At 38.2% G+C, this 19,677-nt stretch overlaps 1 protein-coding gene across 1 annotated transcript in view; it reads right to left on the bottom strand.

Annotated features, from left to right (window-relative positions):
• LOC145981446 (calcitonin gene-related peptide type 1 receptor-like) overlaps positions 1-19,677 on the bottom strand; it is a 280,055-nt gene that overhangs the window by 27,108 nt on the left and 233,270 nt on the right. The window contains exons 6-8 of the mRNA XM_083114678.1: positions 15,033-15,159; positions 9,175-9,395; positions 6,168-6,540 (exon numbers count right to left, since the gene is read on the bottom strand). Coding sequence (XP_082970804.1) covers positions 6,168-6,540; positions 9,175-9,395; positions 15,033-15,159 — 721 coding nt within the window. The remainder of the gene's footprint in view (positions 1-6,167; positions 6,541-9,174; positions 9,396-15,032; positions 15,160-19,677) is intronic.

Genomic DNA, 19,677 nt, shown 5'->3' with positions numbered 1-19,677 from the left:
TTTTATAATCATTGATGCAAGGCTACCAGACGTCCGATTCACCGATTTAGTCAGGACAGTGCGTTACTTTCAATCCCTGTCCCGACTTTTTCGAACTGCAATCGTGATGCGAAAATGTCTCTTTATTATTGTTTTTTTTTTTTTGTTGTTAACTCACAATTAGACATGTTCTTTATTGTATGAATAATTCTAAGTACGCAACATAGAATTATCATGACTTTTTAATGGCGTTCGCACTATTTGAACTATTTTGTAATATCTGTCTGTCTGTCTGTCTCTCTCTCTGGTCTACGTCAATGACAGAAATGCAAGCAATATTCTTATTTATTTTTAACCCAATTAAAGGAAAGTGTAAGCATTTAAAAGAAATAAGAAAAATCATCACTCTTGCTCTTCCTTAGAAATTGTTGTTCTTCGAGGAAGAAAATTTAGAAGGATTTAGTCCAGCACCTTAACACAGTGTCCCAGGAGTCGCTCTTGACTAACACTGTCAAATGTGAAGTGATTTTATGAATAAAATTTTCCGCCTGTTTACGTATAACGTTGCACAGATTTGGTAGTTCGCAAACGGTGTAATTATTTCGTGTTATCTTACGCAACAGCAAATACATTTCATAAGACTGTTCTGGACACAAGACTTGCATCAGTAAACAATCATCTTGTCTGTTCGAGTATCACAGGAAAAGAACATCGTCCTGTAATATTCAAGCCTCTAGATATTTTCCATTAGTAATGTCTAATCACAATAATAAGTTAGAAGAAATAACTCGCATTTTCACAACTACCAATATTCTCGTTTTTAATTACTTCGAAAATTATATCTCGAAGATATCGGTTATACTACAAGAAAGCAAATCAAAATTAAAGTAAAAGTTCAACTACACGTATACGTGTTTACGACATTTACAATATTTGAGGGACAGAATACTTAAAAAGAATTATTGTTTCATTCGAAGGTAAAGGCGTAGTGTAGTGGTTCTTCTACCTGGTTTAAGGAACTAGTGGTTGTAGGGTAGTGGTTACCGTTCAGGATTGTCAATCTGATGGTCGTAGGTTCAAACCCTTCCGCTGGCAGAAAATTTTCGTACGTTTTAGACATATCCTATTGTGTTCATTGTCCACGCCGTGTGAAACGGAATGATTCAGTTTGGAATTAACGATGGGGGGGAGGGGAAATATTGAATTACAAAATCTCCATTTCAACGAACCGAGAAGTGGAGAAATATTGAATAATTCTTATAAATATTAAAAATTACGTTCATTTTTTTAGTGGTGTAATCGCAGGTAAAATCAAAGATCTTACATGGAAGATTTTAATTTGCTCTGACCTCAGCCAAAAGGCATTTCGCACCGATCTAATATATTCTCCAATACATTTCAAAATGTTATTGAATGTTTCATGTCTATAATTTGACCAATGCATCCATTCTTGACGCTCAGACGGTGTTTTCTGCAACTACCTCTTCTCTCCAGTTCCTTCTCCTTCTTCTCTCCCCTCTTTCCGTTCTGCTTTTATCTCATATCGCCTTCCCTACTTTTCTCTTTCTCGCATCTTATCTCCATCCCACTCTTCTCCACTCCTCTTATCTCCTTTCCTGTCTTAGATTTCCGATTCCACTGCACTATTCTTTCTTTTTTCGTTCTTCTCTTTTTCTCTCCTTTACTCTACTCTCCACTTCCCTCTTCTCGTCTCCTCCTCTCCTCTCCTCTCCTCTCGTTTTCCTCCTCTTTTCTCTTCTTTGTTCTTTTTTCCTCATCTCTCCTCGAATCTTTTTCCATTCTCCTCACTACATCTCCTCTCCTCGTTCAGGATTGTCAATCTGATGGTCGTAGGTTCAAACCCTTCCGCTGGCAGAAAATTTTCGTACGTTTTAGACATATCCTATTGTGTTCATTGTCCACGCCGTGTGAAACGGAATGATTCAGTTTGGAATTAACGATGGCACACCAGGCACACCCCGTAGCTACGCCTATGCTGCATAGTATACTGTTTTACTATTGTTATTTCCACTTTGAAATGACTTCTGCCACTTTTGGCTAATCGCGAAGATGAAGATGAGTGATGATATGCAGTGCTCGAAGTGAATGGGTATGCAGTATCAAGTAGATGACGTTTAAATCTGAAACCCATCGGGTGTCTTCGTACCATAACAAAAACAGCTTGTTACACACCTTAAAAGCTTATCATATTGTTGTCGCGTGACATTAAGTTGGTTAATTATAAGGACAAGAACATGACAAGTCCCAAAAGTGTGTGTGCATTATTTTAGAAAATAATTGAATTTGAGTGAAGTAACACTTAAAACTTATTTCCGATTGAGTCAGGGAAGAGATAAAATATGTGTTGCAAAAATTATGAAGGCTGGCAAACATTAACGGAATAATAAAAATAAGGGATGTCCCAAACAGTAGAAAAATCACTCTAGTGAAAATTTGACCGGATGTGACTTGTCATGTTGTTGCACCAAGCCGTTCGATTGCATTAATGACTACAATAAGTTTAATACTGTATTATACGTACCTCTCCGTTTAGAAAGCAGAAGAGGAAAGCAACGCAGAGACCCTGAAAGAGAAATATTTATAATTTATTGACAATACAGATAATACTTCAATTGAAATTGAAATGTATTTTCTTCTTACAAAACATTAACATTTAGTGTATGTTTTGTTAGAATCTCCATGTTCTAATATGTATGTGTAACTATTGATCTAATTTTCTCTATTACCCAATTTGTTTTCCTACTGGTTCCTAGAGCCACCGCTGCGCATGCGACAAACGGTCTATTGTAACGTAATGTAAAGTTTCCAAGTATGTTGTAATGTAAATATATAGATATAACGTTATAATGAATAAATACCTGGTGGCCAGAATTAAAGTTACCCAACTCAGAGCCCTCTGTAGCCTGTTTGAGGCATCGTAGAACTCTGAAATTTGGTGATGGCGTTAAAAAAAGATAGTTCAATTTTCCGCCACCGGGTTGAAATGTGGCGCTGTACTTCCATGATGGGTTGTACAAATAATCACGTTAAGTGATTTAGCTGAGTTATTCATTAGAAAGACATTTGTTAGTGACTGGAAGTTGCGAGAAAATAATCTCTCGTTTATTGCAAGATTGCAAGGTAAAGGCCAATCCATAACCAATTGGAGAAGTTTACGTCATTATTACAACCCATCATGGAAGTACAGCCCCACAGTTCAACCTGGTGGCGAAAAATTGAACTTTTTTATCGCCATCCTCTTCCCCATGGTCTGCATAGTGGATTCACCAAATTTGAGAGTTCTACGATGCCTCAAACAAGCTACAGAGGGCTCTGAGTTGGGTAACTTTAATTCTGGCCATCCGGTATATCTAGGGTTAACATCAGCGTATGAAAACCAGAGAGACGTAAGAAAAAATTTAGAGGACAGAGGAAATAATGTATTGTTAGGAATATGTTCGACTCTTAGAGCTCTTCAGAGGAGTTTATTTAAACTAAACTGAAAACAGCTTTTCTGGAATTAAGTTCTTCTGGGTTTCATACGACGATATGTACAGTCACGGAAACTTCTGGGTTGTAACAACCCTATTTAAGGAGCATTGAAGTAAACCCTCGATGTCTGATCACCAAGCGCCTTGTGTATAGACAACCCAACCAACATTGCAATTCTGCGGCTTGTATAACATTCACGGGTAGATCTCTGTAAATTGAGCAGTGATGCCAAAGAGGAATGGTCGGAAGTAATGCCTTGTGTTCTTGACATGGAATAATGCTACTAGGTCCACGTTATGTTCCTTTATTTAATGTTGTACGGGAACGAACATGACGGACTTGTTTTATATTTTCACTGTTTCATAACTGCAAATTCTATATTTTACAATTATATTAATGCATTGAACGAAAATAATCCATAGAAAAACATCCAACACACGTGCACGCCACTGTTCCCACACACATGAACGTGAAAACTGAAAATTAATTCTGAAATTTCATTGGGTGACACCCACACGTTGGTAACAAAAAGTAACGTGTGTGTGTGTGTGTTTATGTGTGTTCGCGCGCGCGGTGGTTTCCAAGATTGTTCATATCCAAACAACACGACTTTGGCGTGCGAGTTTGCTCGCGGTTTGAGATGATGTTTCAGGAAGACGAGGAGTTTCTTTCAAAAGTAGTAACTGGAGATGAAACTTGGCTACATCATTTTGATCCGGAGAGCCAACAGCAAAGACTTCGCCGGAAGCATTTTCCATCATCAGAAGCAATGGAGGCGTATGAAGGACCTATCAAAGAACTGCTTCCAGCGTGTCTTTGAAAACTGACAAAAACACTGCGACAAGTAAGTGGGTCGTGCCGAAAGTAATGCGAAAGTGGTCATAACCTCTTTATTAACTGATGTAGATCGTTCAAATTGCAAATATAGTTGGAGTGACTCTTCCTCTATACAAAACAGCTACTCAACATAGTCTCCATTTAAAGCGATACATTTGCGCCATTGTTGAACCTAACTCTAGAATCCTCTTTGGAAAAAGTCCAGTGTGCACTGCCCGACATCCACTTCTTCACAACCACTTTCACCTCGTCTGTGTCATCAAATCGTTGTGCCCGAAGACTATCCTTCATGGGACTAAAGAAGTAGAAGTCTGAGGGTGCCAGCTTTGGCTGTACAGTGGATGGGGGACCACGGACCAGCCCATTTTGCCGATCACCTGATTTGTTGCCAAAGAGGTGTGTGATCGCGCATTGTCATGGTGAATGTGGATCGCTTTCAGATTCTTGTACGGTCTCTTCCTCCTAATGGTTTCTCTAAGCTTATGGAGTGTCTCAATGTACCGCTCGCTGTTTATGGTACTGCCGCATTCCAGGAAATCTAGGAGAATGACGCGCAATCAACTCATCCACTCGCTGACCATTCGTGTCAGTGGTCGCAGTTGATGGTCTCCCACTGCGCGGTTTGTCTTCAATGCTGGTTTCCCCTTCTGTAAACTTCTTCATCCACCTGTGCACATTGCTCTTGTCAATGCTACACATTCTATAGCCTTCTGTGGATGTCGGACAGTGCACACTGGACTTTTTTCAAAGAGGATTCGAGAGTTTGGTTCAAAGATGGCGCAAATGCATCGCATTAAATGGAAACTATGTTGAGTAGCTGGTTTGTATAGAGGAAGAGTCACTCCAATTACATGTGCAATTTGAACGATCTACATCAGTTAATAAAGAGGTTATGACCACTTTTGAACTACTTTCGGTACGGCCCTCGTATATCGCATCCAATGGAGAGTACTTAAAAGAAACTTCAAAATTGTGTGGATGAGTAAAGGTACGAATTGTAAAAAAAAGAATTAATGATCATTCTTTTATTCCTATCAATCCATAGTATTATTCTTTATTTTTTATTTTAACTTTCTCTAAGCTTCAGTTCACTTCTTTACACCAGCTGTCCAGTCCTCTCAGGTATTGGAACTATGCACAGTCGTGTGTTACGCAGATTTCCACTTCCTGATTTATTGGGGCTGCAAGGTTTGCATGAGGTAAACAAGAAGCAGCTTACATGAGGAGGAAGGTAAAAACTGAATCATCAGCGTATAGGAAGTCTGCAGAGAGAGGTGTTGAGAAGGACGGACAGACTGGCAAGGGCCTCACTTTTGGTTTGGATTAGAGAGAGGCAACAGGACTTGGAAAAGGAGAGAAGGACAGGAGTCAGGCTGACTTAGGTGAACTACGTAAGAAGCCTAGAGAGAGCTCAGTTTATTTTACTCTGCGTTTCCTAATAATCGTCATCGTTCTTCTAAGCGTAGACAGGTAATTATCCTAACTAACATGCATGATTCAAGTTCAAAGGTTCACAAAATCAAACGAGTGACTACTTGCCATTTCTAGTAGAATATTTAGATATTGTATTTCAGTTGTACCTTTCGCAGCCAAGCATCCAACTTATCATGAGGAGAAGTGGTCTCATCATTAACGAGGACGAATGGTGAATAGCTACATTTTCCATTTAATCTATTGGGAGAGGTTGGTTCGATTCCATCATTCTGTAGAATGATACGTATTGATCAGCCCTCGGATAACTTGTAGATGTGATTTAATAATGCAGAAAACCCGGTGCGAATCTCTACCAGTTAGGGTTGCCGAAATTTGATACGTTATTGAAGGTGTTTACATGCTGATGAAAGCGACCATGACCTTACCTGAAACGACACGACGACGGCCGATAAAATTTGGTAAATCTTCTCGTACTTGGATCCTGCTTCGGGCCGGAAAGGGATGAGGATATACTGGAGCCCAAAGAGCGGGATGAGGATAATGGTGGCCTTGATCGCTTTCCGGGTGATCTCCGATTGGGCGTTGATGTCCCTCCGTGTCCCGGAGGCGTTCCGGTTGCCCCTCCGAGATCCCGGCTTCGAATCCTTCCGGGAACTCCTCTTTGGGCTGGATGGGTGCCCCCGGAGCTTCGTCAGGAGGAGGCGAACAATGTTGATCAAGAAGACGAGGTTGGCGAAGATGGAGAGACAGACGGGCCCCGAAAGAACCCACTGGAAAACGCTCTCCGACATCCAGCACCTGGAGAAAGAAAGCAGAGTGGTAGATCTTGATAGAGGTGGATTGATTTAAACCAGCAGGAGCGTATATTCTAGGCTAGCTAGGCTATCTGCGAAGCCTAAAGTCTAGAGAATAAAATACAGGAGAAAAATCGATCAGAAATTGTAAATTTTATTATTCATATCGGTGAGATCATGATGGTGATTCTGGAGTTGGCAACCTGATTTCCTATGAGTTGGCAACCTGATTTCCTATGAGTTGGCAACCTGATTTCCTATGAGTTGGCAACCTGATTTCCTATGAGTTGGCAATCTGATTTCTTATGAGTTGGCAACCTGATTTCTTATGAGTTGGCAACTTGATTTCCTATGATTTGGCAACCTGATTTCTTATCAGTTGGTAACTTGATTTCCTATGAGTTGGCAACCTGATTTCTTATGAGTTGGTAACTTGATTTCCTATGAGTTGGCAACCTGATTTCCTATGAGTTGGCAACCTGATTTCCTATGAGTTGGCAACCTGATTTCCTATGAGTTGGCAACCTGATTTCTTATGAGTTGGCAACCTGATTTCCTATGAGTTGGCAACCTGATTTCTTATGAGTTGGTAAATTTATTACTAATCATAGTCTAGGACCAGTGACATAGTGAGATAGCCCAGATATTGGACTCAGTATACGCTACTGTAAACAAGGTTGATTTAAATCAAGATTAAAATCAGGTGATTTTAAAAAAATCACTGATATATATCACTTTCATGAAATAAATAATACAATAATGCACATAAGGATTTTGTGGATATCAAAATCACTTTTGGTGAAAGTACATTAATCTCGTCATCATTTAATGGTGTTCATTAGGCTCTAAGAAAGAAAAAGAAAGGGAACAAAATATATGTACTGATGTGGTGAAGCTCATACGAAGTGAAATGTAAAATGTAAGTACACTTAAATTAATCTTGATTTAAAATTCAATAATTTCCATAGGCAAAAATAGCAAACATTTTGTGTAGTATAATATACAAAATACAAATCATGTTAAACCATAAACAGTATAATTAAACTGTAAATAAACATGGCAAACTATCATTAAAAAGATTGCCAAAATTCAGCTACAGAGACTATAAAAATATTTTAAGTTCCTATTATATACAGAGCATTCCCTGACATTCGCTACGAGATTTGGCGGCAAGCTGCCCGGCATCAGCGCTTGTCTTTCCCGGTGAACGGGTCAGCGACAGTCGCTAGAGTCGGCTATTGAAATTACAGTTTTCATATTGTGTACTAACCTTGACTACAGAAGGTGTTGAAAATAATGTTCCTCTGCTGCAACACATTCCTGGCTTCTCCGAACGAAATTGGCATTTACACGTGCAAGTTCGTGTACTGTAATTCTCCAGATTTTTCGTACAATACCCTCTTTTAACTCGCATATGGTGTGCGGATTGTCTTTGTATACTTTATTTCCCCATTTTTCTTTCCATTTTTATTCAGAACTGACCCTGTTACTCTAAACATTTTTACGAGGTTTAATATAAGCGACTGTCGCGGACACGTTCACCGGGAAAGACAAGCGCTGATGCCGGGCCGCTTGCCGCCGAGTCTCGTAGCGAATGTCAGGGAATGCTCTGTAGTACATCTAGAATGTTTTATATTCAATGGAAGAAAAGTTACTGAAATTATTATAGTTTAATTAACATACTCAACAAACATTTCCATAGCAGGTTCAGACACAGTATCAGAAACAGAAGAATGTACATTTACATATACTTTAATCTAACTGTTCAAATATTTTACAGGGCCGTTTATCAGAAAAAGCCTTTCTGTAAAAGAAAAAAATATATATCTATATGTATGGTGCAAAAAACCATACAAGCAATTTAAGCAAATTAAAAAAAATAGATTTATATAAAAAAATCACCAAAAATGATTTCTTAAATAAAAATCATGATATTTATTCACCCTGATCTTGATACAGTGGATGATGATGAATTAAATTTTTTGGGTAAAATATAATAAGAAATCTAATAAATGACAAAACTTTCAAATAATACCCTATTAAAATAACTCATGATTTTTAATAATTTTTATACCTAAATCTATAAAAAAAGAACCTAAATTAAAAGAAAAGACAATGACCTCTTAACTTTACTTGAAATGTTGAAAGTGTAAACTTTAATTTATGTGAAAAAAAATAAGTAACTATAAGCTTGAGTTTGAATTTAAGTCCACTTTACGCACAGAAAAGCTAATCGGGACTGGACCTACAGTTCAAAGTTGGATCCGAACTACTATGTGCCTCCACCGAGTATCGAACCCGGGACCCATAAATAACTATAAGTATATTATAAGTGGTTTGAGGATGAGAGAACTCACAAAGTTGAAAAACTGAATATAATTTTTTCATCCAGCTTTAAAATTGATATAACTTTTCATGTGTTGAACTTACAAACTCTGAACGATTTTTGTCAGCTATGAAACAAATATTTACTTTTTCATATCATTAGTATTCCTTTTTCAAATCATACGTTAGAACTCAAAATTGTGGAAAACAATGTGATATTTTAGAAACGGGTTGAAAATCAGTGTCAAACTGTTAATCTTTTATTTTATAGTACTTTCATGAGATAATAAAATAAACACATTATTATGCTTACTGCAGGGTTTCTTCAGGGTATGAGGCCCTTAACGAAGCGTAAATAGTGATGAATATGGCAGGTGTTCCCCAGCCGATGACGTACAGGTAGATCATCATCCTGTGTTCGTTAACGAAAGCTATGACGAGTAGCGTGTGGAGGTACAGCCCTTCGCAGAACATCCAGAAGTACGTGGCCACCAAAAAGTAGTGATTCACAACGTATAGGATCTGGCAAGGCACCTGGAAAGATTATAAAAAGGTTATTAGTATGACTATAGTCCTAATTGTAAGGTACCTGAACCCAATATGGCCTAGTACCCAATATGGTATATTTGCTGTTCCCAAGTAGTTACATGGTTAATTCAACAAATGACGTCAGTATGTCATTTAGACTGTCCGAATGACGTCATTGAACCTGTTGGCTGTGCCTATAGTAGGTTCAAGACAATGAAGCGAAAGTGCTGGACCTCGTGGTTGTGTTTTACGTGATCTAATATTGCATTTGGAAGTTATTACTTACGGCATCTTCCAAGTGATAGGTGTTTATATGTCTGGTACATATTATGATAGCTCATAATATGTATTTTACAAGAACGTACTTATTTTAGACTTGAATCTAAAATACTGTTTATAAAGAAGGAAAAAAGAACACTATGTAAGCAGGCATGTATCTAGAAATATGTTTCTGTGAATAATGTTTAAATTTAAATAATTATATTAAATCAAATTAATACTAATTACAATAAATAAATTAATATTATATTATTATTACACGAATAGGTAAAAAGAGTGTATAAGAATATAGATATAACAGCGCATAGCTATTCATTACGTGGCTTACCTGTAGTTAAGATCAGAATAATTTACATAAAAACAAGTGCCCTGGCAATGAAATTAATGTCAAATAGATGAATAATTGAATACTTATAGAATAACAAAAATGATGTTACATGCAGTTGGAAAAAAGTAAGTTTCTGATTAATATCTTATGCATATTATTTTGAGTAGTATTGTACATAAATCTTCTTTGTAATGTCATTCAAAGCCGTATGATCCCAATATAATCCTTGCCTTCTAAAAAGTTCAGAGGAAATTAATAACCATCGATTATGCAATGAATGCTAATATTTCCATTACTTAATTTTAGTACTTGGTAAGTCTTTGGGGGGGGGGGTGTCAGGGCCTCTGAACCCCCTAAATACGTCCTTCCTGTCCTTCAAAGCCGTATGATCCCAATATAAATCCTTGTCTTCCAATAAGTTCAGAGGAAATTATACAGCAAATGCTAAACGCGTATTTTTCATTATTTAATTTTCGTACTTAATAAGTCTTCTGGGTGTGTGTGTGTGTGGGGGGGGGGCGGATCCCCTAAATACGTCCTTCCTGTCCTTCAAAGCCGTATGATCCCAATATAAATCCTTGTCTTCCAATAATTTCAGAGGAAATTATACAACAAATGCTAAACTAGTATATTTTCATTATTTAATTTTCATATTTAATAAGTCTTAAGGGTGGGGAGGGGGTGCGGGGTCTGGACTCCCTAAATACGTCCTTTCCGTTCTTCAAAGCCGTATGATCCCAATATAATCCTTGTGTTACAATAAGTTCAGAAGAAATTATATAACAACGGCTAAACGAATACATTTTTCATTATTTAATTTTAATACTTGATAAATCTTTCGGGGGGGTCCGGACCCCCTGAGCCCCCCCTAAATACGTCCTTGTATGTAAGGTGTACTCAATATGGCTTACATAGGAATATATAGTGAAGAGCATGCGCAAATATGACATTTGTTGCTCTTATGTTAACGTAGTGTGTGTGGAACTTACTAAGGATGATAAAGGACTTTATATTTGCCCAGGCAGTGATATGTAATCCATGGTCTTCTGGTAACAAATTGTGACATGTCACTCCCTTGTTTATTGGTTTGTAAACAATGTTATTTCTTTGTGGAAATCTCATATGTCATTATGTAAATAAAATACATCGTGCCAAGTGCTTCATTGATTTGGTACAAAGAGTGCTAAAGATGTCGAACAGAAATTGAGGAACAAAAGAGCAAAGAAGCACCAAGCAGGAATGCCATCTATGATTGGTTTCGGAAACTTGTTGCAAAGGAAAGAAGTGGTCGGTCAGACGTGATTGAAGGTGACATTGAACGAGTGAGAAGAAGTGTTTACAAGGAGCCCGAGGAAATCTACACGCAGAGCTTCATGTAAGTTGGGTATGTCACCAACCACTTGTGGACTGTTTTGCGTAAAAAAATGTGTATGAAACCGTACTGACTGCAGATAGTGCACAAGTTATATCACCAAGACAAAAAAATGTAACCGTTTTTCTATGAATTGCAGCAGAGAGAAGACGACTTCGTGAATTTGTCCTTCCTGCTTGTTTTTGCTCCTAAATTTCCGTTGGACATCTTTAGCACTCTTTGTTTTATCAAAATGTAACACACACAAATGTTTAACCTCCAGAAACAAATATCTTGAATTTGCCACCATCTAGCGGCGAGAAATGGAACTGCAGGGAACATCCGCAATACAAAAGAAAAAAAATACGACTTTGCTCGTTCAACTAATGTACTGTATCACTTAGTAATGCTAATAGTTTCTTTACAAAAAAATTTTGAAAGTGTTATCGGACTTTATGTACACCCTATATTAAAGCTAGATGTATTAAATATATATGAGAAGAGTTGGTTTACAGGCGGTGAAAGATGGAAAATACGCCACTGGTGCATAGGGTAATAAATCAATACCAATGCATACCTTCCTAAAGAAGGAATGTGAAACAAAGAAATAAGAGAAGGCCAAGGAACAAATACTTGAGTAAATCAGTCTCGGAATGGTGCACTTAGGAAGAAGAAGAAAAAGAATTATGGGCCACCTTGTCTAGATTTCGAAATAACTTCTTTTTTTCAGTGTTGCCAGATAGAGGGTGAAAATCCAATATAACCACCCATAGACGCCAACCAATGGCACGTCAATTCATTCCGACAAGCCATCCGTTGCGAGGAGCCACTATCGCCCCCGCCGTTTCATAACGCGGGAACCTGGTAACAGTTTGAAGCGGCCCTGTTTTCAATTTGAAAAGAAGGCGAGATATCAGCGTCGACACTTTGTGAATACATCTGAATAAATGTTTGATAAGCAGAGAAGATGCACGTAGAGGAAAATAATCTGGTTTATGGGCTGGGTTCAATTGTCCACGAGAGGGAGCTTCTGTTGGGTCAACTCTTCCCACGGCAGAGCGTGGTTCACTGAAGAATTGTTTTTTTTTCTCTCACCAGATGGCTCTCGCTTCAACAACGCTTTTATTACGTGAAGAATGGATATGCCACATGTGTAGAGGGAGAAAGGTATGCACACGAGAACATGAGCGCTTACATGGGCTCAATTCTAAGAGCTAGGAAGAAATGTGAAAATTCAGAAATAAAACAGTAAGAGGAAAAAAATAATACAAATATAAGAAAGATATCAAAAAGTGAGAATTTTTTTCATAAAGCAACCCGCTGGAGCCTTGAACGTTTCTGTATAATAATAATAATAATAATAATAATAATAATAATAATAATTGTTAATCGTTGCCAAAAAGTGTTCGTGTACTGTATGTACAGTGACATATTCTAAATAGTTTTAATATATATCGCGAATTTGGGATAAAATGCTAATTGTGGCATTTGCACGAATATTAACACATTTTGAGCTTAAAAAAAATACTGCGATAATACAACATTCTAAATAAATGGGCCATAGATATTATATTATGCCGCACATAATAGCAACGCAGGGGCAGGATTACACGGCAAACAGCTGATTGCATCACCCTAACCCTTTCCGGTCGATTGAAAATTCCATTTCTCTTATTGGTCAAGATGTAGGTTCAAGGAAACTTAGGAGTTCCAAATTAGAACATGCCTGAACAATATTTAAAAAATAAGGTTTCCAATGAGGAGGAAGCTAATGGAAGTCACAGTCCAGGAACGCACATGCCTAAAAATAGTGGAGGTACTCCCATTTGAATAAGCAGCTTTTACAATCAAAGCGAGCGGGGCTTAATGTTTGGCTGGCCAGCGCATCAAATATGAACCAACGGAAAGAGTGTGTTTTCAATTTTTCATAATTTTTGACGCAAACACTGTCAGCTGCCTCCGCCAAAAGTTTTACAGGGCAGTGTTTTTGCGCCGCCTGCCTGATTATGCGGCCGCTGCGTTTTAACTTTCTAATTGCTCTGAACGACATCAAAGACCGCCATATTGTTCTGTAAGACACAAAAGCAATTGCTTCGTTTTCATTTGGTTAATAATGCATTATGTCCGTGCTTATAAATTTATAATTCTACGTATTTCCTCCCTTGGTTTGAAGCCTGTACCTATTATTGTAAGTAATGGTAGCAGAATGAAAAATACAGGGTGAGCCACGAAAAAATAGCCCAAAACTGAAACAACGAGCAATTGGATGATGTATATTATTATTACCATTATCACAGTTATTACAATAATCGTTTCCTTCCAAAGGTTCGTTGGGAACATACACACACTTGCCATATGTGAAACTGGAAATGTTCCCAGCTTAAATTAACAATAAACGCCGCCATGGTTTACTGTGGAGCCCGGCTACTTATTACGTGCTCCACCTATTAGTACTATATTAATCAAACTAAAGTGAAAGTGCGTTCAAATCATAATGACTTCTGATCCTTCTTTTCGGCAGATATGTTTCGGAATTTTACAAACGGGCTAAAAAAATGTTATATTATATGTTTGTGTGTATTTTTAAAAATGAGAATACTTTTATATTCCTCTACTGTAAACAAAAAAAAAAAGTCTTTTTAAAAATCTATTCACTTCTTCAGTTGGCATGACTGTCACGGTGCTGCCATCTGTTATCGAAAACTTATCACAATCTTGCCTTAGTACAGCCTTAAGATTAATTCAGTGGTACATCACTAGGGCTTGGAAGTTGAAGACCTATAAATTGCCAAAAAAAGACCTATAAAAGATCTAAAAATATAAAAAAGTACCTAAAAACGGAAAAAAGGACGTATAAATGTGATCCAAATTAATTAATAACTTCAGTTTTAATTACATATTAAATGAATAAAAAATAAAAATTTCTAGTGGTATGGAACACATCGTGCGAAAAAACTATATGAATGAAATGCATCTTCTTTCAGACATTATATATTTTTTAGATTAACATAATTTGAAAAATCATATTTGGCCTAACCACACTAGGGTTACAGAAATAGGACTTCGGAAACCTTATCTCAGTTGGCATTGCAGTATATCACAATAGTCATTTCCAGGTTCTTAAGTGTAAAGGATCGTCGGGTTTCAGACAACACGTTACGAAACATCGAGAAACTTCTCTACAATCAACGGAAGCAAGTGAGATCTCATGGTGAAAATTCCTCTTCAAAAACAATCACATCAAAATTTTCTCCTTTCAATATTTCCCTTATCTTGTACATAATTTGGTTTTTTTTCAAGCACTAGTTTCATTTTTTCACAAAACGTAGTCGAAAGAAGGTGAAGTTGCAAAAAAAAGCCGTTAAGACCTAAAAAAAAAGGCTAAAAAAGGACCAATAAGTCAAAAACGCCGAAAAAGACAAAAAAGGACAAATAAAACCCACCTTTTTCTGGCCTACAATGACCCAAAATGAACATATATGTTGGGCCTCGTCTTCGGACACTAGGAAAAAAAAGGATTTTTCCTCAACTTCCTCAACATCACCTATTGCCTGAGTTGATGAAAACTGAATTACCAATTGAAATAGATTGTGACTGAAATGTCATACTGATTCAGTTTCATTAAAAAAAAGAACAGTAAACAATAATATCATGTTGGTAAGTAAACTAAACAAAACATACTTACCCCGTTCGCTTCAAGGACTGCCAAGTCGTCCACGACCACGTCGTACCACAGTAACCAGAGGGAGTTGCTGACCGCCAGAGACAAGAAGAGATTTTTGTGGATTTGAATCCGCGCGCAGGACAGCGACCTGCAAAAAAGACTACTCGCTTCAGAGCTCACCCTGGCTCGACAGCTGAAAAGTTGCTCAGAAACTAAATAGTAATCTGGAATTGCTTGTTACTTTTTCACTATTTTTTCTATCTGGAAAGCAACGAATGGAAAACGGTAACATTCCGTTGCAATTAGTCATTAAATGATTATAATTAAAATTAAATTATTTCCGGAAATAGCTATTTACTACTCACTATTGTCTGTTGTAACAATTCAAAGTATTTCCGAATATGTACAAATCTCAAGATAAAAGTTTTCATTTGGAACTACATCATAACAATCAACCAGAATTTTAATTTTAAATATTGAAAAATTCACGGAGACAATCAATTGTGTAAATGTAACATCGTCGCCTTGAAATCTACAGGTCCCTGTTTCGATACTCAGTAGACAAACACAGTGTTTCAGATCTCATTTTAAACTGTAGGTCCAGTCCCAATTAGCCTGCATAAAAGTGGACTTAAAACTAAAAAAAATCATCCTCATCGTCCCGATTAGCCAAAAGTGGCAGAAAAGCGAAATAAAATAAACCAGAAACTAACAATAAATTGAATAATTCTGTGTGTGTGTGTGTGTGTGTGTTCCTTGAAGCATGGTTTGGCATCCGTACACGCTCCCAGTCTTAGCAACAGATGAAACTTCAGGATGCCGCTATGCGAAATTAGGATTATGCTAATTTAGTCTCCTTAGGGGATGCGGGGGGTGAAGGGGGGAGGTGAAGTTTCTGACTGGCGCTAACCCGAGAAATAGCAGATCGAGGGGGCGCTGCGACGAGGGAAGCGTTAGACAAGCCAGTCGATGTTGTGGTCGGAATTAACCCAGCGTTTCGGGGAAGGAGACAAAATACCCCGAAAGGTTTCCAGGGAACGGAATCTAATTTCCTACGGGATTTTCGGGAATTATGGACTCAATTATAGACCAGCGCCTCTTGTTACGGTGTAGGATTACTTACAGCGGGAGCACGTTAAGACCGAGCGATACTGAATTTTTCCTATAAAGCAGTTTTATGGCAGTTTTTTTTCTTATTCCTTTATTCTGGCAACAGGGACGAACTCGGAAAGGGATTTGCAAATTAATTACTCCCATTCTTCATTATCGGGAGGCTTCAAGTCATTATTGATCAAGTAGATGCTACAAAGAAAACTCAATGTTTGTGTGTCTCTTTTCCTGGACAGCGTTTTCAAACTGTGGAAGAATTTGTTTCTCGTGTTTTACCTTGAACTTAAATACAGAGCGTTCTTATAATGTTTGACCAAGATTTGGATGATATTTTACAGTCAGAGACAAGAAAGAGATCATTTGTCAAAATGGGCACACAAGCGTGGAAGAGCATCGGCAAAGTTCAAGCCTAAAGCGGTGTAGGATCAAGAAGAATATACAAAGCCTTGTGGAAAGAGGCTAATGTCGACAACAAAAACGTTTCACAATGAATTTACACTTAACTCATTTTAATAGCAATACGTCATTAGTAAATCCGTAATGTAATTATACTCTTATCCTTTTGGTTGTCATAACCTCAAAAATTACAAATAGAAGCATAAAATTGAGCAAAAAAATAGTATAGAATCCTAGAGGGCGCTGTGGAGTAGTTCGTGAATTTGCAGTAAAAATCTGCCATAAGCTCAATTCCCACCACCAGCAAAATTTCACCTGAAGACATAGTGTCTTACAAAACGACTTCGTATTTATGATGCCGCACTTCTTAATCGCCCTGTATAATACGTAGTTTAAGGGCGAATGGAAGTAAGTGGGGGGGTTGGGCAAAGGGGAAGCTCTCGAATTTTGTGAACACGATCATCACGATAGCTATAATTGGGTACCCGTAGCCAGAATTTCATTTCGGGAGTGGGGGGGGGGGGCTTATCTGTTATCACCAGTCGCCATTTAAAGGCGAAAAAGTGGGGGTAGAAGCCCTGAAGATGAATTTCCCAGCATATTACAACATATTAAAAAAATGTTTAATCGCGTTAAGGAAGTAAAATTAATTACCACTATACACTCTTTAAATTAGATATTTGCAGGAGTTCGGAGGGGGCTTCAGTTCCTCTCCCCCTGGCTACCTCGATGGACTGGTCTGGCATTGAGCTGTCAAATCCTTTCATGACTTTAGTTTTACACACACCACAACAAAATTTGGGAAATTATTTTGATGCGCAGAAAATAGTTTTTTTCCAGTTGGGATATAAGTTAAGGCACTGTCATTAAGCAGGAAGGTTTTACGACTGCCACGCGATTGCACAAGGAACCAGTTGATGTTTCCGGCCATCCGGGACAGACCAGAAACTGCGCAGTTCCCAACAGAAGGCTCGATTGAGGAAGGTGATCCTCCACAACAAACACCATAAGATTTCCGAGAGTCATCAAGCGAACCGTGACTGCTGGTCTGTCTCTTTCACACTGTACTAATCTTTTTACGGGGTATCATTGAAAGTAGAAGCCTGTTTCGTAACCAACACTCCAAGGGCACTGAAGAATCGCAGAACGGTCTTCCTACTCTCCAACGTCACAGCAATAATTTTATGTGCAGCGCTCTCGGCGTATTTGATCTATTGGGTAAAACATGGCACTCCAAACCCTGCGGCCATAATAGCTACTTCGCTGCCCTACACTAGGTGTAGTGCTGGTGCTCCCACTGTAGGGCTGGTGAGAGGAAATGACATTCATTCACCTAAACGCAAGGTCATGAAATTAGGCGGGTGGCAAAAGTTCGCGCTGTTCCCACCAGGGGCGGGACCAGGGAGGCGCGAAGGGGTGCTTGCACACCCTTTAATTTTCTTCCGCACCCCCTTCAAAATCTATGTTCAATCGAAAATATTAACTCTTACAATGTATTGCAAAAGTTTAAAGAATGTGCTTTTACAGTCAAGGAGAACTTTATTTTGTATTTTACTACATAGTTCAATAAGACTGTAACGTGTGTCTGAATGTTTACATTCTATCACCACTTTCTTGGGGTGTAAGACGTAATACAGATGTCATAATGGACGTCCAGGAGGGATGGGGGGCAATGAGGGCTACGGCCTTCCCTGGAAAATAATTGTCACTAAAATCTTCTGTGTCACACATATGTAATTTATGTTAATTGAGAGCGTTGCTTGAATATGCTAACTTCACACTGAAAAAGTGTTTCTTTATCCTAGAGAGCTATCAGGGAGAAAAATATGCCTCGTTTTCCTTGCCCCCCTTCCCCCTCCCAGTGGAAAAATACTTTGCTTGTCTCTCCGTGGGAGAAAATCCTTCGGTCGTCCATGTATAGCATTGGTTTCAAAGAACCACTCCTTATAAATTTATACATCCCTTGCGTCTTCCTTGAAAAAGCTGCTCCTTTCAAATTTCCAAACATGTTGTTGTTGTGTTAAAATCAAGCAAAAATTAAGCAAGTCGCTAAAATTCTTTCGTTTCATTGGCATATTATCATAAATGCCTAACAGCTGATTGGTATTTGATTTAGTGGCTAAAACATGCATGCATACTTCATGTTGTCTTTATTTTCAACATCAAACCCCCTAAATTTCTTTCCGCGCCCCTTAATGATTAATCCTGGCGACGCCGTTGGTTGCCACGTAGTGTTTCGGAGGTTTAAGAGAATGAAAGATCTCGCTGTAGAGTCGGTCTTTGTAATCCATGTGATACAAACTGGCAGTATTTGCTCGAAAGGATAGGGATGACACAAAAGTGTCCCGGAGAGAGGTCGGTCTGACGGTCGAACTAGGCAACGCAGCCCAGTCGACGTTGCCACACAGTGCGCGGGAACCAGCGACTTTTGTCCCGCTCTTGCTTTGCTTTTCCCACATGTGGCACCAGAGGGCCCTGTACTTTCATGGCCGTGCGTTTAGACCAGTGGTTTCAAACTTCAAAAGGTCCGAGGGCCAAAATTATATCCAGCAGTTGATTGGCGAGGGCGGAATTTTTTTTTTTGGTGGGGGGTTGATTAAAAATTACAAAAATTGTAAGTACTGAACTGAAAATGTAGTACTTTCGCATGACCTAAATTTCTAAAATGAGGCAATAAAAACAATGGAATCACAAATCAAAATTGTATAATTACAATTTATTTCACAAAAACCCAATACTTATGGATGAATTGAAAGAAATGAAAAACACACCATACAAATAAGAATCCTTCATAGTAAGTGTTCAATGTGAAAATTGAGGCCGATATGTTTCTTTCATTAAAGTTGGAATGCCCACTTCAATATCTGTATTTGAAAGGTAAAGCAGTGAAGAATCTGCCAGTCGGCTTCTGGAGCAAACTTCATTGAAGAAATAACACTTTCACACGTGGATGTGCTGCCGAACATCGATGTCATTCTTTGCCCAAAACTACGAAGGGTTGGATAGTGTTCCTTTGAAAGGTATTTGAAAAACTCTGGCTCCTTTTCTTGCTTAGTTTGATGGAACACATCGCCTTGCAAATCACACAAATCAAGTTGGAGAGAAGCTTCTTGTTATCTATTCGATGTTAACGCCAAGAGGATTGCTAAATTGCTGGATG

Source organism: Lepisma saccharinum, chromosome 29, assembly GCF_977018435.1.
Source record: "Lepisma saccharinum chromosome 29, izLepSacc3.1, whole genome shotgun sequence".
Lineage (NCBI taxonomy): Eukaryota > Metazoa > Arthropoda > Insecta > Zygentoma > Lepismatidae > Lepisma > Lepisma saccharinum.
This window is presented reverse-complemented; position numbering and strand designations above follow the sequence as displayed.